The sequence below is a fragment of the Coenobita brevimanus genome, chromosome 8 (genome assembly GCF_032717465.1).
Source record: "Coenobita brevimanus isolate Jiangsu-jjx chromosome 8, ASM3271746v2, whole genome shotgun sequence".
Taxonomy (NCBI): Eukaryota; Metazoa; Arthropoda; class Malacostraca; order Decapoda; family Coenobitidae; genus Coenobita; species Coenobita brevimanus.
Genome location: NC_136961.1, coordinates 12,646,340 through 12,673,332, shown reverse-complemented (window position 1 = coordinate 12,673,332; position 26,993 = coordinate 12,646,340). Strand labels below are relative to the sequence as shown.

The window sequence follows — 26,993 nt, the reverse complement described above, 5'->3', positions numbered from 1 at the left end:
TCAGGTGGTCCTGGAGCTGCAGCTACTGCTACTGTCGCCGAATTCGGTGGTGACGGTATCATCTGACGGCAATGACGCAACTTGTTCAATGAAACAATGGAACAATTATAGGTGGCAAAGTAGGCTTCGTAGAACTTCTTCCTTGTCGATTTTGTTTTGCATATTGCACGTGGATGTTCTGTTGTATGTTATTGGCGTTGCTCTAATATCGACACAGTTTGTATCAATAACATACAAGAGGATAAAGAGGTGCAATGTGCACCTCATTTAGGGATTCATCTACGTATTTGGCCCTAAAGGACGCTCCATATCTCAAGTTGCGTACCAGTTTATTTACCTCCGCCATGAGGTATATGTTTTACCCCTCGTTTGTTTGTTTGCTTGTGTGTCTCTCTGTCGGTCGGCAGGTCGATTTGTCTGTTAGAAGGATTACTCAAAAAGTTATGAATGGATTTTGTTGAAAATTTTTGGAGGGATAGAGTATGGCCCAATGAATAATTGAGTAGATTTTGGTTGTGGTGTGGATTATTTTGCTTCTCTGTGCACACCATATGCCTAAAAGTTCTCAATGAATTTCAACGAAATTTTGTGGAAGGGTGGGCTACGGACCAAGAAACAATTGATCAAATTTAGCGGCTGATCCGGGTCCGTATCCTATCGCACAGTATCTCCAAAAGTTCTCAATGAATTCAAAGAAATTTTTTGGAAGGTTGGGCATTGGTCAAGAAAGAATCGATTAAATTTGGGGGCGGATCCGGATCCGGCATTGGCGGAGGTATGTGCTCTCTGAACGCTGCTCTAGTTTCTGCATGTGAAGCATTAGTATTCTCTTGGAGGGCATTTATTTGATCCATGTCCTCATCAAAAAATATAGCCTAAAAGACATATTAAATGAAATAGGTAAAATCAATCACTAAGCGAGAAGTAAATCAGAAACTAATACAGTAGTCCGTATTTCCATTGGCTAAGGCAACTTCCTAACACATTTTTCTTTGTGATTCATTCTGCATATTTAAAAAAAAATCGTGTGTTTTCAATATCAGATTAATATCAACATAATTTACACAAGGAACATAATACAGAGCTTGAATGGTGAGTGATTAAGTGTGACCCATACAGCTGACCGGACCTTGGTTAGTTCTCATTTTGCCAAGTGTTTTTGCTCCTTGGACCTTACCTCACCTCATCTTTGGGTGGGAAAGGATGTTTGGATACTGATGATGATGATGATGAACGTACAAGAGAACAATAACCACTCATATGCTGCGATAAACTAGGAAGGAAGAGGTGATGGGCAGCCTTGATCACGGGGTAGAATACGGGCCTTGTAGAACCTGTGCATCTACAGCTCAGTCTTGTCAGGAGTCCTTGGTACCACGAGGTAAGGGTGGAGAGCTTTGTTGGTTGGCGTGGGCAGAGACGAGAGGAAGTTGCGCACCTGAAAGACATCACAGATATTTACTCAACATCATCATCATCATCATCGTCGTCGTCGTGAGTTGGAATATGTAGTATAAATCCTACTGCTGTCTTTGGTGTTACTGTATATATCATAGGAAGTAGGAAACCTCGTTTACAACCCGTCTCCCTCCCCCTCCTGATTATGCTTTAGGTTATGTAAGGTTAGGTGAGGGTGGGCGAGGTTAGGTTATATAAATTTTTGGATGGATTATATATTATAAGGTTAGTTTAAATTAGAATGGGTTAAGTTAGGTTAAATTTGACCATTAGGTTATGTTGGGTTAGGTTGGCTTTGGTTATGATAATTTTTGATTAGTTTAATTTTGTGTAGGCTAGGAAAAGAAAAGGATTGGTTATGTTAGTTTATGTTAAGCTTGGTTGGGTTAATTTAGGTTAGACTGATACTGCCTGTAACAAATCCTCATCCCTCTCCTGCTATACTCTCCATGGACGTTCACAATAAGTGAAGCTAAAACGAAACGGGAGCTACTATTGACATTAAACCGTGGGTAAATATAATCATGAGTGTTGCTGCCGATTCATGAGGCTGGCTGTCAAATTCCATGGAGAGAGAGGCAGGAGAGGCGATAGCATTTGTAATTAAGACTAAAACCATGTTGTTTTATGCCTTAGCTATAAGAAGAGTGTTGTTTTATAATTGTAATAAAATCGCTTTCAAAGGCATGCTGAAGAATTTGTCATGTGTTCACATCTCTTATTTAACTGATGGAAACTCCAGACGATTTTATTCAACTGAAGTAACACTTAAGTATGACGTCACCGGACTCCGGAGGATATTTAAAAAAAAAAAATCATGGATCTGTCATCTGTACCTCGAACTGTATAACGTTCGTAAAATTTTCAGCATCAGTGCTTAAGACTATTTTTGCATATGAGGGTGACCAGTCTACTAAAATGCCAAGTTCTATGTTTCAATGACACTTGCTAATATATATATATATATATATATATATATATATATATATATATATATATATATATATATATATGTACACTGATTAAAAATAAAAACGTATGCCTAACGAATGTGGGCTAAAACAAGACTGTTTTTCCAGTTAGAAATAAAAAACAGATTTGAAAATCTAAGTTATGATGAATGTGATATTGATGAGCTGAATGGTAGACTAAAAAAAGTGTTAAGGGAATCGGCGGACGTAGCTGGGAAAGTTTATACAACCAAGCCAACAAGTATCAAAAAAACATCGAACTCATAAACGGAGAAAGGAGATGAAAGTAAAAACAAAGAAAGGTAAAATATTACAAGCAGAATTAAATAAGCTTATCAATAATGCATAGAGAAAAGAAAAACGAAAGAGGAATATGGATCAGGTCAAAGAAACCATCAAAAATGAAAAAAAAAAAAAAGTCCCCAACAGGTTCGATGCAAAATCTTATGAGGAAAGCAACATATTATTTTACTGTCTATCTATCTGTTGCCAGACACCTCAATCCCGTAAGGGATGGCCATAAACAAGTCGCCTCCATGTCGCCCTGTCCAATTCCATTTCACTGCTCTTTCTCATATACCTCTCCACTCCATCCCTCTATCTCATCATCGGCCTCCCCCTCCCTCTCCCCTCCTTCGCCTCACTCGCATACTCTCCTCGTTAGTCTCTCGCTTTCCATCCTCTGCACTTGGCCAAACCACCTCAATGAATTTCTCCAAAAGCTTTCTATCACATCCACATCCACACCACAACGCTCCTTTACATCCTCATTTGTCACTCTGTCTTACCACGTAACTCCACGTGCTCCTCTCAAATATTACTGAAAGACAAAAGTGAAGTTTTAATATTAATAGCAGAGCAAAGATGGTAAAGAAAGTTGAAGAATTTTACAAATAACTGTATGCATTAAAAAATAAATAAATAAATAATACCAAGATCTGACTTTTCATTTGGTATAATTGGTTGTATTAATTAATGAGACAGCAGTCGTGGAAGATATGGCGGCAGTCCCTGTCATACTGGACTGCGAATTACAGTCTAGACGGCCCCCAACACATAAACTAGCACCGACCTAGTTTTTAGTAATAGCTAGTTCTATATAAATTTTACCTCGGTGCAGACCCTAAAGAGAAATTAACAGCATTACTGTTAAGGCATCGATCTGGTGATGCAGGTTATTATGAAAACTAAAACATTGCCTGTATTGCATGTCTCTTTCAGGTGATTCAGAACAGTCTGATGTTTTACTCTGGATGCCGACACACAACTAAATGTGTAAATAAACAGCTTCAGGGAAAGATCAGGTCATTGAATGAATAATATTTCGTTGTATTATTGAAATCCTCGTGCAGTGAGGCAACAGGTCATGTGAATTAGAGATGCCTTATTTAAAAATTCACTGTATCATCATGTATTAGAGTCCACCAACACAACTGTGATCATATCCAAATAACACTACGTCACACCGAAAGGGACTAATATTTTCTTAAGGTACTAATAGAATTTTTTAAAATTTTGACTGGGAGAAACTTGCAAGCTATTTGTGTCGACACAGTTAAACATTCCCCCACAATTTCTCCTCCCCTCCTTCTCTAGACATACGGATGTGTGTGTGTGTGTGTGTGTGTGTGTGTGTGTGTGTGTGTGTGTGTGTGTGTGTGAACAATTACATCCATCCATCCATCATCCAATCCTACATTGCCCCATGAGGAGCGATGGAGCCATGGGCTCATCAGTCAACGCGACACACTACAACACTCCCCAACATCCTATACACAAGATACTGTACAACAAATACAAGAACTCAACACGCAAATAAACAATAAAATATCAGTGCAGCAAACACTAAATTGGAGTAATTATCTCCCAACTCTTGATCACCAAACAAGCACCAGCAAACTCTACAAAACACTAAACAGCAAAAACCTCTCCAACACCAACATTACACGATCACACGCTGCCATCACAACAACAGACACCATACCTTCAAACAAACAACAAGCAAACACTCTTATCAATCACTTTTCACACGTCAGTCATCTAAACCCACCATCACAAAGATCGACATGTCATCCGATGCGAGAGACAGTTCCCCACAGACTCAGACTTTGCACCCTTCACATAAAACCAGACGAAGCGCATCATTAGCTACCTTAAGCACTCATCTACCTGTGGCTCAGACAACATAAGCAACATACATCTTGGATCAGAAGGCACACAAGCACTCACCAACATATCAAACTACAGCTACTCACTCAGCATATTACCCAACATCTGGCAGTATGATACTAGCATCATTATCCCCAAACCCAACAAAGACCCCACGTTACCTTCCTCACACCGCCCCATCACACTCTTCTGCACCCCCTCCAAAGTCACTGAACGACTGGTATTGCAATTAGTTACACCTCACATCCCGCTAGCCCCATCACAACATGGTTTTAGGCCGCCACACTCCACAAACACTCTTCTTACAGACCTTACACAAAGAGTTTTTGATGGCATCAATTCAGCTAGGCCAGTACACAGAACACTCCTAGTCACACTAGACATTAGCAAAGCTTTCGATGCCATCCCCCGCCACAACCTCACAAACAAAATAATCGACACAAACATGCACGATAACACATAAAGATGGCTGGCAAACTATTAAGCAGGCAGTTGCGTACATGTAACATTTGCCAGTCAGCCATCGAACATCAGAAACTTCACAAACAGCGTCCACCAAGGATCTGTTTTGTCCCCTACACTCTTTAACCTATATATGCATGACAGATCCACACCCCATACACCATAAATACGCATAGCTTCCAATGCAGACGATATGATATTTACATGTATACACCAAAACACAAACACAGCCACACACATCCTCCAGTCTTACCTCAACACACTACATGAATGGTTCACCACAAACAGACTCACAATAACCCCAGCCAAATCTACAGTGACCCTTCTAACAAACTGGATAGCAGAATATAATCACATTCCACACATAAACAACACTTCCCTACCACACACACACACACACACACACACACACACACACACACACACAAAATCCTTGGTGTAACATGCAATACATCTATGTCATTTAAACAACACATCACAAACATTAAAAAAAATTAACACCAAGACTCAACGCCCTAAGGACACTTGCCCATACAACATGGGCAAAACAAAGAAACCAACCCCACAGTATACAAACAATATACTGTAAACGTCAAGTGATGAATTATGCAAGCCCTGCTTGGGCTTCTAACCTCACTAAAACACAGTACAACACGCTACAGACATACAGAGCAAGGTCCTAATAATAATGACAGGCTGCCCACAGACCACCTTCACCAGGAAATCAAAGTCCTCAAAGTCAAGGATCGTCTAGACGTGAGAGGCACACAATTTCTTGCCGTAGCCTTCACAAACCCACACCATCCACTACACTACATGACAGCACATCCACACACACCAATGAATATCAAAACAACATCCAGCACACGACATCTTACACAAATACTGTAATCTTTCCCTTCTCGTCCGCATCACACCGGCACGGCCTCCTGATATCCACCCTTCTGAATCCTACCTCCTTAGTGAGGACTGGGTCCACCTGGCCAGGCTGAGACGTGGGCATCATCCAGCCCTCTTGAGTTATCAGAATAGTCTGGATGACTCCATCTTTGATGCCTGTCCAGGATGCAACACAGCAACCCGTACTACTGTATACTCGGTTTCACGTAGTCTGACCCACTGATTTTGCTAGCCGAGGACAGGTGGATTTGGTAACACTGCGCGATGCACTCGGGCGGTGATTGGTGGATTTCCTTTGTTTGAACGTGCACCAAATTGACTTTGTATTCCAACCAAGGCCCTCACTGATTTGTAAAATATCGGAATATATAGATACAAATTAAAGCAATGATATCGTTAATGATAAATATCTGCCTCTTCAATTGCTAGAGATAAACTTGAACGACAATGATAACAAAAACAAAGTAAAGCGCGACTGGACGCATACGGACAAGAGTCAGCGACTGATTTATTTGTTTAAATTCATTTCATCATGTTTGATATCGTTCACACTGCCCGCGGTTTTATTACAGCTGCAGAGTTAAACTGTTATTTTCTCATGGGGTTTGCTTTTATCTTACTCTCCTTTCTTCCACCATTAACAAAAATTCGATTCATTCTACAGTGATGTAATCCATTACATTCCCGGCTCTGTCGAGGGGACAGAGATACATCATGCTTGAGGAAAGAGTACACAGTGGCCAGGGATAGGGTGTCCGTCTGTCTGTTGTTTGCCTGTCTCATGATACGAAAATGTTTGGGAAAATCAAACACCAAACTTGTTCATGTAAGAAATAATTTTACTGAATCTGACTGGGAATACAAACAAATGCAGATTTTTAAAGCTACTGTTACCTATGAAGGTAATGAAAATGTGTATGTACACTATATATGTTGAGAATAGCATGTATTGATCCCAGTGAAGTTGTGTGTGTGTGTGTGTGTGTGTGTGTGTGTGTGTGTGTGTGTGTGTTCACACAAATCATAATTATTAGAAGATAAGCTAAACGTACCATCTAGGGTCAGGTTGTATATTAGCAGATGAGGTAATGAAGGGCATGGTGTACTCTGTAGACTGTGACACTGTGCAGTAGTTGTAGGAAAAACATTCAAGCCTTCACAGGACCTCGGAACCACCTTGCTATGAACGTCTGAATTCCCGCCACAGTCGCTAACTGTGTTCGTATGCATCCAGTCGCGACTGGACTTAGTTTTGTTATCTCTGTCGTTCAGGTTTATCTCTAGTATTTAGAAGGCACATACTTATCATTAAGCATATCATTGCTTTAATTTGTATCAAAATATTCCGGTATTTTACAAATCAATGAGAGCCTTGGTTGGAATACAAAGTCAATTTGGTGCACGTTCAAACACAACGGAAATCCACCAATCACCGCCAGAGTGCATCGCGCAGTGTTACCAAATCCACCTGTCGTCGGCTGGCAAAATCAGTGCGTCAGACTACGTGAAACCGAGTATAGTACGCACATTATGGAAGACTGCATTGCACACAATCGCCTGCACCAACAACACAGCATGCACTCCTTGAGAGCTTTGTGGGAAAGCCCGGTCTCTGCCGTGGCCTTCTTTAGGGACTTGGGGCTGTTCTGCCAGACTGCTCAGGGAACAACAACAACAACAACTACTACTACTACTACTACTACGGACTGCTATAAACCACTGTGCTTAGGTTGTCAATTACATAAAGGCTTTCGCTCAGTGAAGCACACGTCAATTGTAAATTCACCACGGGAACAAGGAGTAAATGAGAACGTAAAACTAATGAAGAAAACATACAGAGAGAGAACTGCTTTAGTTAAGTAACATAAACACTAAGAAAAACATAATATTGACAGGGCGTGCATCAGGGAGAAATAATGTCTCCATAATTACATATCGGTACAACATGCCTTGAGCATTTTCAGAAAGGTAGAATTGGAGATCTTAGGAGTAAAAACTGATGGAGAAAACTTAAACCATGTCAGATTTGAATAATTGAGCAAATTTCAGAAACAGAAGAGACATTGCAAGAAATTTTAAATGACCTAAATAGAGAATCTCAGTGGAGGGGTAAAGGTGAACTCGAGTAAAACAAAAAATGTGTTTAATCCAAATGCACCTAAGAGCATCATCAAAATAAATGAAGAAGTTCTTGAAGAACTTGAAGAACTTGATGAGGAGTAGACTGTACCACCAGTCGAGCAGGGTAGTACTCCCAAGGTGGATGGAAATCTGATGACAGGGAGAGCTGGAGCTCCCGTTTCATCAGCTCTCGGAACTAGTTCCCGACCATCCTCCTTTGCTGAACTTTTTCAGTGTCTCAGTAACACAGAGAGTAGGCCAGCATGCTCTCCAATACAAGTTTCTCTAACTATCAACACCAAACTACGTGCACAGTACACACTACACTTCCTTTTCCAAAATTTAAAAATAAATAATCATGCCTTGGAATCACACAGCCTTGGAGTCCCCAGGGGGGGGGGGAACCATAAATGCCCCCACCTTCCGCTCCTCTCCCGGTGACGACTCGAGCTGCTTGGAACCACTGTCTGACTCACTTCTTCATTTCTGTAACATTCGCTGCCTTTCCTCTAACTTTCGCACTGTTGAGCACCACCTCTCCTCCTCTAAACCTCACCTTCTTTTTCTAACTGAGACTCAGCTGTCTGAGACAACTGACAGCAAACCCTTTTCTGTATCCTCCTACTTTCTCTATACTCATTTCAAAGCCAAAGGTGGCTGCTATGTAACGACTTATCTTCCTCTCATGTTCCTGAACTCGACTCTTCTGAATTCTGTACACTCTGGCTTTGGCTTTCCTATCATTCTCTGACTAAATATATCTGCATTGTTTACTTATTCCCTAATTCTAATAACTATCAAAAATTCTTCAACTATCTTACTTCTACGATGGAACACATTCTATCTCTTTCTCCTTTCTCTGAAATCTCCGTCCTACGATATTTCAATGTTCACCACACCTTTGGCTCTCCTCTCCTTTCACTAATCCACCTGGTGAACAAGCCTACACCTTTTCTATCCTTAATGACCTAGAGCAGCTTGAACAGCACCCTACCCGTATCCCTGACCACCTTGGAGAGAGCTCCAACATACTTGACATCTTCCTTACAGCTAATCCTTGTGCTTACACTGTTAATCTTTTCTCTCCATTGGGCTCTTCCGATCACAACCTTATCACCGTAACCTGCTCCGGAACGGCCTGTGGACCCTTCAAAGTAACGTCGTCTGTGGCACTTTGGAGCTGCAGATTGGGAGGCCCTCAGGCAGTACTTCTTTGGTTTTCCCTGGATTAAGTATTGCTTTCATGGGCGGGAGCCATCTGAGTGTGCCTTGCGCATTACGGGGGATATTCTCTCAGGCATGGAAGCATATATCCCTTTCCTATATCCTTTGACTAATGCAAGAAAGCCTTGGTTTAATCACGCTTGTTCTAAAGTTGTCCACAACATGGAGAGGGCCTATAAAAGGTACTGGAGCCAACCCACCCCTGTATAACATCTTTTATACATTTCTGCCCAGAATCGTGCTAAGTCTGTTCTTCGCACTGCTAAAAATAATTTCATCCACGCTAAATGCTCTCAACTCTCCAACTCGAATTCTTCCCGCTCCTTCTGGCACCTTGCCAAAAACCTTTCTAATAACTTTACCTCATCATCGTTCCCTCCTCTTCTACTCTAATGGCTCTGTAACTATTTCTTCTACTGATAAAGCAGATCTCTTCGCTCGGACTTTCTCCTCCGATTCCATCTTAGACGATTCCGGTGCTGTTCCTCCATCACTTTCCCTCTCTGACTTCCTCATGGCTGACATTAAAATTTCTTTAGCTGATGTACAGTATTTTCTGCCATCACAGGCCTCAATACTAACAAGGCATATGGGGCTGATGGAGTCCCTCCTGTCGTTTTCAAGAACTGTGCTTCTGAGCTTACACCCTGCCCAGGCAAACTCTTTTGCCTTTTGTCTATCAACTTGTACCTTTCCTTCTTGCTGGAAGTTTGCTCTCATTCAGCCAGTTCCAAAGAAGGGTGACCATTCCCAAACCTCTAACTATTCTCCAATTGCTTTAACATCCTGTATCTCAAAAGTTTTTGAGTCAGTTCTTAATAGAAAAATTTTAAAGCATCTTTCCTATCACAACCTACTTTCTGGTCGTCAGTATGGGTTCCGTCAGGGACGCTCCACCGGCGATCTTCTCACCTACCTTTCAGACTCCTGGTCATCCTTCTTTCGGGACTCTGGCGACAGCTTTGCCATTGTACTTGACATGTCAAAGGCTTTCGATCGAATCTGGAATAAATCTTTAATTTCTAAACTGTCCTCTTACGGTTTCTTTCCTTCTATCTGTGTCTTCATCTCTAGCTTCCTTTCTGGTCGTTCTATAGCTGCTGTTGTAGACGGCCATCGTTCCTCTCCTAGATCTATCACCAGTGGTGTTCCTCAGGGCTCTGTCCTATCACCAACTCTCTTCCTTTGATTCATCAATGACCTTCTAAGCTGTACAGTACATCTAACCCTATCCACTCATACGCTGATGACTCCACCCTTCACCTTTCCATTCGGTTCCCGCAACGCCATCTCAGCAGTTACTTCAACAGACAAGAGATGAGGCTATCGCACACCTAATGTCTGACTTGGCTCGTATCTCTGAGGTAAAAATAATCTTGCTGTTTTTACTGCATCAAAGACTCAGTTCTTACACCTGTCAGGTGTACCCACTAATGTTTAATAATATTCAGCTTAATCCTGCATCATCCTTGAAGATGCTTGGGGTTTCATTTACTCGGGACTATTCTTGGAAAGATCATATTACACCTCTTTTAAAATCTGCTTCCAAGAGCTTAGGTGTGCTAAGCCGACTCCGATCCTCTTTTACCCCTGCACAATTAATGACTCTATACACGGGTTTTATCCGCCCCTGTGTGGAGTACAACTCCCTTGTGTGGGGAGGTTCCCCACATACAGCTCTTCTCAATAGGGTGGAGTCAAATGCTTTTAGTCTCATTAACTCCCCTCCTCTTACTGACTCACTTCACCCTCTGTCTCGTCGCCGCACTGTTGCATCTTTATCTCTTTTCTATCGCTACTTCAGTGGTCACCGCTCCTCTGAACTGTCTGCATGCATTCCTTCTCCTCTACAACGAGCGCGTAGCACCCATCAAGCAGCAAACTCTCATCCCTTTTCTGTCCAACTCTCTAATGCAAGAGTTAACCGTTACTCCCACTCCTTCATTTATGCAACAGGTCAGCTCTGGAACTGTCTCCCTCTGTCTGTATTTCTTGCTTCCTATGATCTCCAGTCTTTCAAATGCAGTGTGTCCAGGCATCTCGAAATGATCGCATCATGAATTTGGCTCTCTCTTGTATTTTGATTTTCCTTGGAGGGAACAGTTATTGCGGGCCGTGGCCTTTGGTTCCTTCTTTCTCACATAAAAAAGGAAGTTACTTGGAGAAGTACGAAACCTAACGGAAGACCATGAACACGAAATATAGTCGCTTACTACAATTGGATGGACAGCTTTCAGTAAAGATAATCATGGAAATTAGTCAGCCAGCGTGTATGAATCGAAAAATATATCAAGAATGTATGATGTACGGTTGTGAGACGTAGAAATTGACAAGGTCAATGGAAAACAATCAAATCTGTTCTCAAAGAGCAAAGGAAACTTCAGTGTTGGCAATATTTTTGAGAGACAGAAAAAGATCGTCCTGGATGAGAGAGCAGATAATAGTCAAACCTTTTGTAACTTATAAAAGAGCAGAAAAAGAAGCGATCAGATTGTGTAGCAAAGACTAAGAGATAACTGATGGAGCAAGATACTGACCGACAGGACTCTAAGAGATTATAAAAGTCGCAGAAAAAGGACAGACAGGACGTGAAGAGATATATTGCGGAAATTGCAGGCAAAACCTGGCAGAGGTTGGCTCTGTCAAGGAATTCCTGAAGAAGTGTGGGGGGGGGGGGCCTTCGTTCAGCAATTGACTTGCACTGGGTGCTACAGATGATTAATAATCTCTCTCTCTCTCTCTCTCTCTCTCTCTCTCTCTCTCTCTCTCTCTCTCTCTCTCTCTCTCTCTATATATATATATATATATATATATATATATATATATATATATATATATATATATATATATATATATATATATATATATACATCCATCCATCTATCATCAAATCCTACATTGCCCCATGAGGAGTGTAGGGGCCCGGGGCTAAGCAGTTGGTCCCGATATTTAAGATGAGAGTGAATATATGTACAGTATATACGGTACATATATATATATATATATATATATATATATATATATATATATATATATATATATATATATATATATATATATATATATATATACATATATATATGTGTGTGTGTGTGTGTGTGTGTGGGTATCCGGACAATTGTCCCCCGGACAGTTGCCCCCTGGACATCTGCCCCCGGACAACTGCCTCCTGGATAACTGCCCCCTAGATAACTGCCTCTATAGGATTATTCCCTCCAGGACAACTGCCCCCCGGATAACTGCCCTCGTAGGATAATTGCCCCCCACGGATAACTGCCCCCCAGACTGGCAGCACAACAAACATACTTCAAAGCCACCAATACAAAACATATTTAGTAAGCTGCCCTTATGAAGAGCAAGCCGTGTTCGTCGACCCACGGTGTCATTCTCACTGTTCCGAAAACATAAACCAGCCTGATCAGTTGAAGTGTTGGCTGGATATGACAGCGTCATTCTGAAGCCGGTTGTATCAGTCTGTGGTCGCCAACCAGACCAATACTGTTGCATTACTGCTGGCTATGGTTGTGATTTGCATATCTAGCAGCGGTGTAGGTTCATCCAACCATGGAGTTCATTCCAAATGAGCGTGGCAAGCCAAAGCTCATTTACGAAGTCCACATATACGTGAAGCAGAAGACCTTAGCTAATGACGTGGTGTCCTATGAGTGTGAAAGACGTCGGCACAACAAATGTAAGGCCAAGCTCAAGGTGCGTGATGGAGAAATTGTTGGCAGCTTCAACACACATACACATGCTGTCAAGGTGGGTCGTCCAGAAATGCTAGCTGTTCGGCGTGACATCAAAAATCAAGCAATCAGCTCACACGGGACTTCGCAGCAGATCATCAGCCAAGCAGTTATTATTAGAACAGCTGCTGCAAATCAACTCAATTCTGATCCCAGACACTGTGCTGATCGACTATGAACAAGCCGCAAAGAGTGTTATTGAATCATGGTTGCCTGGAGGGACTGGATGGCTGCTTTTATCACCTCCCGCAAAGTGTCTACCGTAAAGTGCAATCCGAAAGACTCCAAGAAACGCATCAAGCCAATGCGGAGTTTGCACTTAAAGTGTGCATGTTGCCAGCCTTAGCTTTCGTGCCGCCCAACGAAGTTCTGAATGCCTTCGAAGTACTTCAGGAAATTATGTCCCCCGAAGCTGATCCTGTCATGGACTACTTCGAAGACACATACATCGGAAGGATACGGCGACAAGCTAGGCGAGCTCCGTTATTCCCGATTGACATGTGGAACATGCATGGCCGCCTGATGGTGGACTTGCCTCGCACCAATAACGCCGTTGAAGGTTGGCACAACCACATACAGTTAAGCATATCGGAGTGCCACTCAAACATGTGGAAGTTTCTCCAGACACTGAGAAAAGAGCAAGCCCTCAACGAAGTGGTTATCAACCAGATGTTGGCAGGTCATCCACCACCACCAAAAAAGAAGCGATATCAGGACTTGACGCAGAGGATTTTCAATATCGTCAGACAGTTTGAAGAACGAGACATCATTGATTATCTGCGGAGCATCGCTCACAATTTGCAGTTTTAATTTTGAAAATGTATGCATGCACCTCTTCAACATCGACATATGACATGACATGTGACATGACCTATGTTTCAACGACCTGATTATATTGTACGAAAAATACATTTATAAAAAAATACATTTATAATAATGTCTGTCTCTTGCCTGTCGTGGATGCGGGGGCAGTTATCCGTGGGGGGCAATTATCCTACGAGGGCAGTTATCCGGGGGGCAGTTGTCCAGGGGGAAATAATCCTATAGGGGCAGTTATCCAGGGGGCAGTTATCCAGGGGGCAGTTATCCAGGGGGCAGTTATCCAGGGGGCAGTTGTCCGGGGGCAGATGTCCAGGGGGCAACTGTCCGGGGGGCAAGTGTCCTAGAACCGTGTGTGTGTGTGCTGATCGTTGTACGAGACTCCTTTCAGTACAAGTGTTGTTAAATCCCCGCTCCTTTCTGTCCAGTATGCGGGAGATATTTGAAGATGGGTATGGTGGTCAGGTGGCAGAAAGTGTCGGGCCAGATGTTGGAAGGTGTCGGGTAAGATGATTATGATGAACAACTTCCCTTTTGTCTAGCGACTGGTTAATGATCATGGTGATTATGATGATAATGGTGATTATGATGGTGATGGTGATTGTAATGGTGATGATGGTGATTATGATGGTGATGATTGTGATGATGATGGTAATTACAACGAACTCTTTACCTTCTGCCTGGTGTCCGGGATCATCTTTGGGTTGGGTGTGATTGCCAGGTGTTGGAAGGTGTCAGGGGTTGTGGCCTCCCATATGAAGCCGAGTGTGGCATCTGGCGTCGGGTGCCTGAACAAAATTAAATACGAGAATGAATAATTACATACATATATATATATATATATATATATATATATATATATATATATATATATATATATATATATATATATATATATATATTATACACACACACACACACACTAGAGAGAGAGAGAGAGAGAGAGAGAGAGAGAGAGAGAGAGCCAAGCTATGTATCTGTGTGTCTTCCTGTGCATTTGTTCTTTTCCTTCACAACAACGGTAATATAAATTGACCTAATTCTTTCTGCATTATTTCTGCGTAAGTCCAGGGAGCATCAGAAAATTACAGTAAAGAAAACGATATGGAGATCTCACACAACGCGACTGTGCGAAATTGTCGGAAACTGCGACATGCAAAATATGCAAAAGTAATTTTTTTGTTTACATTTTCTTCGGAACTGGACATTGCGGTGCTCAACAATGGCAGAGAAACAATGATATTGGTATTTGCAAAAACTCTGTGATGGAAAGGCTAATAGTCTCACAAGTTTTTGCGGTCATGGACTAGTGTATATATATATATATATATATATATATATATATATATATATATATATATATATATATATATATATATATATGTATAGATAGATAGATAGATAGATAGATATAGATAGATAGATACATAGATAGATATAGATAGATAGATACATAGATAGATATAGGTAGGCAGTTGGGTAGAGGCTCGTATTCCTGTCATCGTCTTCAGAAGCTCTTTTCCCCTTAACGTATCCGAAAATAGCCATCTCTCAATCTTGAATGTTGAGTTGTAACAATAGATTAACACAAGAGAATGATGAAAGTTGCAAAGAAGTGATATGAGAGGTTGTAGAGCGGCAGTACTGTCTTATCCTGCCTCTGAACTAAGTGCAATGAACCACAGAGTGAATACACGTATTGACTTCTTTAAGGTGAAAGAACAATAACTTCTTTTCCTTACCAATTAAAAATTTTGGGGATTCAGTAATATCATTTATATTATTTCAAACAGCCCATACCCATATTACAAAGTCATCAACATCGTACAGCAGAATACAGAGGAGTAATACGGAAAATGCACCTCTGAGGAGGAGGCGTAAAAGTGCGTTTACTCTATCATGGCAAAGATAATTAAACCCTCTTAGCTTGGTTAGATACTAAGTGTTATCAGACTGGATTGTTGAGTTGTTTACAATGCTCAACAACAATTTTATACCATGGGTATTGATGGTTGCTGTACGTATACATTTTCATGCTGAATCCAAATATGAAATATTTTTCCTGTCAGGCTTAGTTTGCTTGTGACGCTATATTCATATGCTCGTCATTTTGCATAATCACGGGATACAAAGTTAATAAATCCTTTTTTTTTTTTTTTTTTACATTAGGCAAAGCTTTTCCATTATTTTTCTTTTAAATATTAAGCAAATATTTTTCTGCAAAATTAATACAATGAATTCCTTTGGGGAGAAAGGTCTGACAATGTTGGCTGGATAAATTTAGTCAAAGGTTAAAGTTGTAACATGTTTAGACCTGTTCATATATGAGACTAGTTTCTGTCTGCTAAGGAGATCCAATTCAATCGGCTTGTAGGTGCTACAGTTTTAACAGCTTGTGTGTATTGCGTTTCTTGTGTGCGTGTGTTTTTAGTTTTTTTTTTTTTTTCATTTTCTTTTACATCAGTGTTATGTTTATTTAAATCTTTTGTCATGCAGTGTAACTTATAATCATCCCAATCCTTTCTGCTATATTTGTGGTAAGTTAACTTTTCAGTCTCAGAAATGGAACTTCATTCCATTAGTAAAAAAAAAAAGGCTTTGAACTTTACCTCGGATGTAAAATGGGTGATCAAGACAAGGTTCAACCCCTCACATTTGTTGTGTGACATGTGCAAGACTACTCACAGGATGGGTAAACAGTTCACTTCACACGCCACTTACAGTTCCAGTATTCTCGAGGGAACCCAAAGATCACACAACAGACTACTAATTTCTGTGAGGTAAGTACAAAAGAGATGACTTCAGAAACAAGAGCTTATTGAAATATCCCAATCTGCCATCTGCAATGAGACCAGTTCCCCACAGTGCTGGACCTTCAGTACCAAACTCTGCAGAGCATGTAACTACCCCCTGATGCCGGTTCACGTCTGAGGACGTGTGGTCGACGGGCGCTGGTTCACACCTAAGGACGTTCTCGTATTTCCCGGGCATGCTTAAACTTATCTCACCAAACTCACTGAGAGTCATGTGGCAGGATCCTTCGTGCTCATGAGGGTGCGGGGAGAGGCTAGCGGGGACAGAGGTGGGAAGGGGGGCAGGTGTTGGGAGGCCCACCTGGGGGGAGTGAGGAGGGTGTGGGAAAGGCAGATGTGGACAGAGTAGGGAGGGGAAGTGGCGCATGGAGGAAGGGCAGAGTACACATGTACTGATAGCAATCAGCCACCCACTCACTATTAGAAATATACACCAGCCAGTTGATGTAGTAAATATATACAGATAGATAGATAAATAGATACATATATAGATAGATAGATAGATAGATAGACAGATAGATAGATAGATAGATATACACCTGTGTATGTATTGAAATATCAGCCGTGGCACCCGAGGGTATCATAACATCCCCAGGAGGCGACAACAGAGGGGTATATAGGGCGCGAGTGATGTCCATGCGATATGGGCATACGTCCCATATGGTCCCGCGGTTCCATGTCAGTTCAACCCCTGGTGAATTCATCCCCTGTCAACCCAATCCCAGTCAACCCAACCCTGGTCAACTCAACCCCAGTCAAATCAACCCATGGTCAACCCAACCCCAGTCAAATCAACCCAATGGTCAACTCAAGCAATGGTCAACTCAAGCAATGGTCAACTCAACCCCTGTCAACTCAAACCCCGGTCAGCTTAACCCATGTAATTTCAATGCCAGTCAACTCAACCCAACCCATGTAAATTCAACCCCGGTCAACTCAACCCATGAGAAACGCAACCTCTCATACCGTGTTCCAAATATCGAACATATGTTTGATCTTTAATATTTTTTGTATTATAAAACATTCAACATGCTCAAATATTTATATTTATTTGATACGAACAATAGGATGAAAAGTAAGTGAAGTTAGCAAAGAATCCACTCTGATGTAGCTAGTTGCGAAAACAACATTAGCACCGTTTAGTTGTCCTGATAAAGCATGAAATTTTCTCATTTAGAAGTAATAGTGCTCCTCTGTGGATGTAATGAGTTTTTATAGCCACTTTTACTGCATTCACCATTTTCAGTATTCCAGAAAGTACCTTAAATTTGAATTTTTTTGTTTTATGGAAGGAAGAAGGGACCAATGGCTGAGCCCGCAAAACTATTCCTTCCAAGAAAAAAAGCAAAAACAATACAAAAGAGAGTCAAATTCAAGATCTGTTCATTTAGAGATGCCTGGACACACTGCATTTGAAGGACTGGAGATCATAGGAAGTAGGAAATACAGACAGAGGGAGATTGTTCCAGAGCTGACCTGTTGCATAAATGAAGGACTGGGAGTAACTGTTAACTTTTGCATTAGAGAGTTGGACAGAAAAGGGATGTGAGTTTGTTGCTAGACGGGTGCTACACACTCATAGTAGAGGTGGAGGGATGCAAGCAGACTGTTCAGAGGGGCAGTGACCACTGAAGTAGCGATAGAAAAGAGACAAAGAGGCAACAGCGCGATGAAGAGACAGAGGTTGAAGGGAGCCAGTAATAGGAGGAGAGTTGATGAGATGAAAAGCCTTTGACTCCACTCTATTGAGAAGAGCTGTATGTGAGGAGCCTCCCCACACATGAGAGTTGTACTCAACGCAGGGGCGAATATAAACCATGTATAAAATCAACAACTGTGCAGGGGTAAAGAAGGTCTGGAGTCGGCTAAGCACGTCTAATCTCTTGGAAGCAGATTTTACAAGAGATGCAATATGATCATTCCAAGAGTAGTCCCAAGTGAATGAAACCCCAAGCACGTTCAAGGATGATGCAGGATTGAGCTGGATACTATGAAACATTATTGGGTACTCCTGTGGAAGATTTTGTCAGGTTGATAGATAAAAACTGTGTCTTTGATATACTAAAAACAACAAGATTATTTTACCCCGGTCAGAGATACGAGCCAAGTCAGACATTTGGTGTGCCATAGCCTCATCCCTTGTTTGTTGAAGTAACTGCTGAGATGGACGTTGCAGGAGCCGAATGGAAAGGTGAAGGGTGGAAGTATCAGCGTATGCGTGGATAGGGTTAGATGTACAGCTTAGAAGATCAATGATGAATAAAAGGAAGAGAGCAGGTGAAAGGACAGAGCCCTGAGGAACACCACTCGTGATAGATCTATAAGAAGAATGATGGCCGTCTACAACAGCAGCTAAACAACGACCAGAAAGGAAGCTATAGATGAAGGCAAAAACAGAAGGATAGAAACCGTAAGAGGGCAATTTGGAAATTAAAGATTTATGCCAGACTCGATCGAAAACCTTTGAGATGACAAGTGCAATGGCAAAGCTTTCGCTCAAGTCCCAAAAGAAGGATGACCAGGAGTCTAAATGGTAGGTGAGAAGATCGCCACTGGAGCGTACCTGACAGAACCCATACTGACGATCAGAAAGAAGGTTGTGATAGGAAAGATGCTTTAAAATTTTTCAGTTAAGAAATGACTCAAAAACTTTTGAGACACAGGATGTTAAAGTAACTGGACGATAGTTAGAGGGTTGAGGGTTGGGAATGGTCACCCTTCTTTGGGACTGGCTGATTTAGAGCAAATTTCCAGCAAGAAGGAAAGGGACAAGTTGAAAGACAAAGGCAAAAGAGTTTACCTAGGCAAGGTGTGAGTAGAGAAGCACAGTTCTTGAGGACAACAGATGGGACTCCATCAGGCCCATATGCCTTGTTAGTACTGAGGCCAGTGATTGCAGAAAATACATCAGCTGAAGAAATTTTAATGTCAGCCATGAGGAAGTCAGAGAGGGGAAGTGATTGGGGAACAGCACCAGAATCGTCTAAGGTGGAATTGGAGGAGAAAGTCTGAGCGAGGAGATCTGCTTTATCAGTAGAAGAAATAGCTACAGAGCCATCAGAGTAGAAAAGAAGAGGGAAGGATGATGAGGTAAAGTTGTTAGAAAGGTTTTTGGCAAGGTGCCAGAAGGAGCGGGAAGAATTCGAGTTGGAGAGTTGAGAGCACTTAGTGCGGATGAAATTAATTTTAGCAGAGCGAAGAACAGACTTAGTACGATTCCGGGCAGAAACACAAAAAGAATGTAATTCAGTGGTGGGTTGGCTCCGGTACCTTTTGTAGGCCCTCTCCTTGTTGCGGACAACATTAGAACAAGCATGATTAAACCAAGGCTTTCTTGCGTTAGTCAAAGGATATGAGAAAGGAATGTATGCTTCCGTCCCCGAGAGAATAACCTCTATAATGCGCAAGGCACACTCAGATGGCTCCCGGCTATGGAAACAATAATCATTCAAGGGAAAATCAAAGAAGTACTGCCTGAGGGCTTCCTAATCAGCAGCTCCAAAATGCCACAGGCGACGTTTCCCTGGAGGGTCCACAGGCCGCACCGGAGTAATAGGACAGGTTAAGGTGATAAGGTTGTGATCAGAGGTGCCCAATGGAGAGAAAAAATTAACAGTGTAAGCAGAAGGATTAGTTGTAAGGAAGAGGTCAAGTATGTTGGAGCTCTCTCCATGGCGATCTGGGATATGGGTAGGGTGCTGTACAAGCTGCTCTAGGTCATTAAGGATAGAAAAGATGTAGGCTTGTTCACCAGGTGGATCAGTGAAAGGAGAGGAGAGCTAAAGGTTGTGGTGAACATTGAAATCTCCTAGAATAGAGATTTCAGAGAAAGGAGAAATGGATAGAATATGCTACATCGTAGAAGTAAGATAGTCGAAGAATTTTTGATAGTAGAGTTAGGGGATAAATAAACAGTACAGACATATTTAGTCAGAGAATGACAGGAAAGTCAAAACCAGAGTGTAGAGAATTCAGAAGAATAGAGCTCAGGAACACGAGAGCAAGATGAGTCGTTGCGTATATATGCATAACAGCCACCTTTGACTTTAAAATGAGTATGGAGAAAGTAGGAGGATACAGAAAAGGGTTTGCTGTCAGTTACCCTAGACAGCTGAGTCTCAGTTAGAAAAAGAAGTTGAGGTTTAGAGGAGCAGAGGTGGTGCTCAACAGAGCGAAAGTTAGAGGAAAGGCCGCTAATGTTGCAGAAATGAAGAAGAAGAGAGTCAGACAGTGGTTCCAGGCACCTCGAGTCATCACTGGGAGAGGGGTGGAAGGTGGGGGCATTTATGGTCCCCCCCCCCAGGGACTCCGAGGCTGGGTGATGAGACACCATGATTTTTTTTTGAATTTTGGAAAAGGAAGTGTAGTGTGTACTTTACATGGGTTGAGTTAACTGGAGTTGAATTTACACGGGTTGAGTTGATTGGAGTTGAAATTACATGGGTTGAGTTGACTGGGGTTGAATTTTCATGGGTTGAGTTGACCGGGATTCAAATTTCATGGGTTGAGTTGACCAGGGTTGAATTGACCATGGGTTGAGTTGACCAGAGTTGAGTTGACCATGGGTTGAGTTGATCATGGGTTGAGTTGACCATAAGTTGAGTCAACCATAGGTTGAGTTGACAATAGGTTGGATTGACTAGGGTTGAGTTGACTGGGGTTGAGTTGACTAGGGTTGGGTTGACAGGGGTTGAGTTCACCAGGGGTTGAATTGACTGGCCATCGGCCCTGGGCCCCTATTCCACGGAGTGCACCCAGTGCGAACATCTCAGTCCGGGTGCATTACCCTCTGGCCGAGCCAGCCCTCGCCAGGATCGGGGAGGAGCTACAAACTCAGCTCCAGGCAGCAACCCAGTGACGGCTGGTAGCCGCACAAATATAGAGATGGCCTGCAGCCGATCAAATAAAGCAATGGCCTGTAGCCATGCAATCATGACAGCTGGTAGCCATGCACATAAAGAGACGGCCTGTAGCCGCTCTAGTGCTGCCCACGCCCCCCCTGCAGAACCCGTGACGGCCGGCAGCTGCACGTGGGGAGAGAGCGGTATGCCCCCTCTCCTTCTGCAGTTGCTTCAAGGGGCATGACACAGGTGATGGCCAGCAGCTGCACCAGTAGCCAGGAGACAGCCTGTAGACACTGCTCATCTACACGTTGCCCCTCATACGGGACTTCAGTGATGGGCTCTAGCCACCCCCGGAGGCAAGTGGCAGCTGGTAGCCGCACTTCGTCTGCGGTTGCATCAGGAATTCAGGCCCCGGTGATGGCCGGTTGCCGCACCAACAGGAAAGGGACGGCCTGTAGCCACTCTTCTCCTGTTGCTCAAGGGACCTCGGCGACGGCTGGTAGCTGCACCAGGGAGAGACGCCACAAAAGTCCCTCACACCCCTGTGACTTCACAACTTGAGGACAATCTAAACTCAGTCCGCCCCTCCAGTGGCAGAGTGGGTTGCACCTCCATCCCTCCAGACCGAGGCAGCCCCAGAAGGAGAACCTCCCAATAGAAGATTGGTGGAGAGGTCCTGTACTGTCCCCAGGGTTATCCTCATTCAACTGGTACCATAGGGAGACCAACGCCTGAAGGCAACGCCACAGTCCCACCCTGATGGCGAAGCAGCAGGAGAGAGACTGCTGCCGATGGACTCTCAGCGGCGCCCCCGGTACCCCGGGGTGCGACCTCTCCAGCCCCAAGAAGAAGCGAGGTTCCTCTCCCAATGGGCACCTATAGGAGCCCCTACAAAGGTTGTTTGGCCCTAGCCCTGAGGCCCAGACCCCTGTGCCCAGCCCTGCCAGTGAGGGGCCCTTCACCACGCCCTACCGCAGTCCACGACGAGAGACGACTCACCCGTGAGTGGTCCCGTCGCCTCTGAACACCTGAAGGGACTCTACCGACACCTGGCCAACACCTGTAAGTTCCCGGGCCCCTACCCAGCTCGCTCCCTCACCCTCGCCCACCTTATAGTGACTGTGATACAAAGTGCCCACTGAGTGAAAAGTGAGAGTTTAATAGTCAGTGTCCAAATAAGAACTCTAGTGACAGTACCTACCCGTCTCTCTAGAAAGTTGAAAATCATATTCTAACTCCACTCAGTGTGAAACAGGACACTAACATGAAGACTGTGAAATAATTATATGCAGCCTAACTAGAAGTGCATACCCCCTTTACTTAAATCAAGCACAGTGCCTATCTTATACACCCGAGGCTGCAAGTATCCTGCGTGATATACGTAACCTATCAGCCAGACCGAGTCTTGACTTTGTATAGAGTACTGTGAAATTGTCTGTCTGTATTTTCCTGAAGAGTTTAGTAATATACGTGTAAGGTAGTTGTTCAATGTTTTTATGTCCTGTTCCTCTCCTATTGTATCCTAGCTCCGGTCTAGACAAAGAACCCAGCTATAGCTTAGGTGTTGATATGACGGGAAACTAACCTAAAAACACCTAGCGTAAATATATATATATATATATATATATATATATATATATATATATATATATATATATATATATATATACACCAGCCATTTGACACCACGACTTCTACAGTGAGAGCAGTGGGTAAGTACACACTTTTTTGTGTGTTTGTATCATTTGTGATTGATTTCTGAGAAAAGAAAAAATATTTTTTTGGAAAATCCAAATTACGAAAATAAGCCCGGCTGAGGGAAGGGGATAGGGTGTAGGAAGCCCGGTCTCAGGGGGTTAAGTGATGAGGAATCACTTAAGCTGGAGCATAATCATGACGAGGAAAAAGATGAAGTTTCTGATGCTACATTCCAAGCTACCTATTGTTCCAGTGAACGACATTTACTGTCACAGGGAAATCTGAAACACCTTGTCCGTGACTTGGGTTTAGCTGAGAAGCAGGCTGAGCTCTTAGGTTCAAGATTAAAAGACTGGAATTTATTGCAGCGTGATATTGAAGTTTGTATTTTCCATAGCCACCATGATTATTTCAAAGGATGCTTCTCTCAAAAGGATGGACTTGTGTTTTGTAGAGATGTTGGTTCAATCAAGGGGGCTCTTGGTCAAGAACACAGTGTCTATGAAAGGCGCTTGTTCACTAACTCCTCAAAACCCAACTTGAAAACGGTCCTTCATAAAAGAGAGCCTTCCTTGTGTACCAAGTGCACATGCTACAAACATGGAAGTCATACGGGAACATAAAGATGCTTTAAGAAAAAGTTCAGTATCAGAAATAAAAAAGGAATGTCTGTGAAGATCTAAAGGTCATTACACTTCTGCTAGGGTTGCAGCTAGATTACACAAAGTACCGTTGTTTTTTATGTGAGTGGGACAGTAGGGACAAGCAAAAATCCTACATTCAGAAGGTTTGGTTAAAACGTACTTCACTTGTTCCAGGCAAGAAAAATGTTAGGAAGAGTCCACTTGTTGGCCCTGAGGAAGTGTACCTTCCTCCTCTGGACATCAAGCTTGGACTTATGAAAAAACTTTGTTACGGCAGTGAACAAAATGCTCCTCTGAACTGTGTGCCTCCATTCCTCCATCACTAGGGAGAGTGCCTAGCACCAATCTAGCAACAAACTCTCATCCCTTCTCTGTCCAGCTCTCTAATACAAGTGTTAACCGTTACTCCCAGTCCTTCATGTTTGCAACAGGTCAACTCTGGAACTGTCTCCCTCTGTATTTCCTACTGCCCATGATCTCCAGTATTTCAAATGCAGTGTGTCCAGGCATTTTGAAATGAACGGATCTTGAATATGGCTCTCTGTTTTCTTGTTTTTTTGTTTTTTTTCTTGGAGGGAACAATTTTGCGGGCCCCTGGCCTTTGGTTCCTTCTTTCTCCCATAGCAAAAAAACGGATTCATACCTGAAAGATAAGCTTCCCCGGATCAGTGATGTCAAGATTTTCAAAGTTATTTTTGTAGGCTCTTAGATCTTTGTTATGAGATGAGAAATTTGGAGCAGAGTTGAACGAAGTTGAGGAAGCTGAGTGGCAGAGTTTCAAAAGTGTCTGCACAAGCTTTTAGTAAAGTCGCAGGGCCTAAAACTATCCTTAAAAAGTGGGTAACCTTCTTATTCATTACCACCAATATGCCATTAAAGATTTTTTTTTTTTTTTTTTTTTTACTGCCACTTCGACTTTTTTCCAGAAAACCTGTGTGCGGTGAACAATAAGCATAGTGAATTTTCAGTCAGACATTTCTAACATGGAAAGTGTTACCAAGGGAACAGGAGCCCCAGTATGCTGGCTGACTACTGCTGGACTCTTTAGAGAACCTGAGGCAAAGTACCACAGGAAATCAAGGATATCTTTTGACCTACAAGTTTGTCTTTTTAATAAGAATTTAATAATTATATAAATATATGGATTTTCACAAATTAAATTGCATGTTACTCAAAAACTTTACCCGAGAGACAAGTTGTAAAAACATATTTGGATTCAGCAAAAAATAAATAAATAAATAAATAAAATAAAAAAAAATAAGAATCAAGTATTTTTATCCATGTGACCCCAATTATTTTTTCCTGTGTTATTAACGAGACAGACATTCTTACCTCTATAATAAATCTCATCGAATTTTATACAACCATGACTTAGTGTTCTGATTGTGGGAATGCTCAAGTCCCTTCAGAACCAAACCGATTATCCTAAGCTTCCTGACCTCAAGAAATCGGGGTCAGTGTGAGAGTAAGGTCGTATTATAGGTGGCAAAGGAGGCTTCGTAGCTCCACCTTCACAGCGATTTATTTTGCATGATACACCTTTTTACTTCCTCTATGTTACTGGAAGCAACCACCCACTGTAACGAGATTAATGATGCATGTATCCAAAATTCTCTCTCACACTAACTCACAGTTTCTCTTAATCTCTCCCTAACTTTCACTGACTCACTCACTCACCCAGTAGCAGCGAAGTTGGTCCACAGCTTAGTGATGATGTCCCTAACCTCTAGGTCATCAGCAGTGACCAGATCTTGACGGAGAGAGGGTACGGGAGGCCCTGCCAAGAGACTCATGGGGAATAGGTAGAGTAGCTCGTCGGCGTGGGATACCCCTGCAAAAGAGAGAGAGAGAGAGAGAGAGAGAGAGTGAGTTACTTATGCGGGAGCAAGGTAATAAATTAATATAGCAGTGATTGACTATAAAGTCACAAGATCAAAGAGGGGGTAGAGATGAGCAGTGATAAAAGAACTTGAGGTTTTATTATTAAAACTGAGGGAAAGAAATTGTAAGCACTCTATTAGTTTTGACTGTCATTAGCTGAACACCATAGTTTTGTTGCTTGTTATTAGCATGCATCCCATATTTATGAATGTGGTTAGCAGAAATGCAGAATAATCAGATGTATTAAGTCATCATCATTACATGATACAGAACAAGTTGTATAAAGACTGAGACTTTTCCACATCTTCGCTCTCTTCGTCTTAACCCCGAGGTTACGAATTGCCTACTGTTCAGTGCTTACTTTTTAGTTGAAAGTGAGAATATTTTACCACACTTTCCAATAATAATAATAATAATAATAACTACAACAACAACAACAAAACAAGGATTCGTTCATTAGCCCAATATGCGTGCATGAGTCTACCCTGGTCACCCAATGGTGGCCCCTTGACACTACTTGATCTCTAGCGGCACTGAGCAAATTAAACCATTTTGAGACTACCACTGCTTATTCATAAGCACACCTCCTATTCCTGAGTTTCTTAGGGTGAAATCTGTTTAAGAGGGATCATTTAAGTCCCTTAGTTTTGATCTGCAGCCTCAGAGTAGAACAAGAAGACTGTGAACAGTAGCACAAAATTTTGAACTTCTGAAAACCCTGCAGCTCCGACTGACACTCCATGGAGTATTTGTTGGAATGTGGTCAGTCGTCTTGGCAGCCCCTCCGTTATTGGAAAACCAAGACCAGCAGTAAAGATCAGGTCAGTGGCACAGTTAATAGAAATAGCCACAACACCACCCCTAATATGGACAGATTTGTCACATAAAACGAGTATTATGTATAACCATCATCATCAATCTGGTCATGGCCAAGTCGCTTCACCTCAGAGAGTGCAGGTATGCAGACCCTCAGTCGTCTAAGTTCCCGTGACAACAGAGGCATTTGGTCATGGCCTGAGGTCCTTAGAGCATTCAAAACCTTGATACAAAGAGCCCTTCAAAGGCTAAATCTGCATGTAGAACTTTGGGCCCGTGTGTTCCTTGTACCACCATGTCGACCATTAAAAACAGGACTGGGGCTATGGGATCCTCTCCCTTCATCCAGCTGCTGGGATGCCAACCGCCATCATGAAAGGAGCCAGCTTGACAAGACCCCAAGAGTCCTGCCTTGCTAGCGTCTGAG

At 42.4% G+C, this 26,993-nt stretch overlaps 1 protein-coding gene across 1 annotated transcript in view; it reads right to left on the bottom strand.

The window, feature by feature from the left end:
• LOC145406626 (venom carboxylesterase-6-like) overlaps positions 1-26,993 on the bottom strand; it is a 91,718-nt gene that overhangs the window by 21,234 nt on the left and 43,491 nt on the right. The window contains exons 10-12 of the mRNA XM_080277705.1: positions 25,547-25,657; positions 14,544-14,658; positions 1,347-1,438 (exon numbers count right to left, since the gene is read on the bottom strand). Of these exons, the coding sequence (XP_080133831.1) occupies positions 1,347-1,438; positions 14,544-14,658; positions 25,547-25,657 (318 nt within the window). The remainder of the gene's footprint in view (positions 1-1,346; positions 1,439-14,543; positions 14,659-25,546; positions 25,658-26,993) is intronic.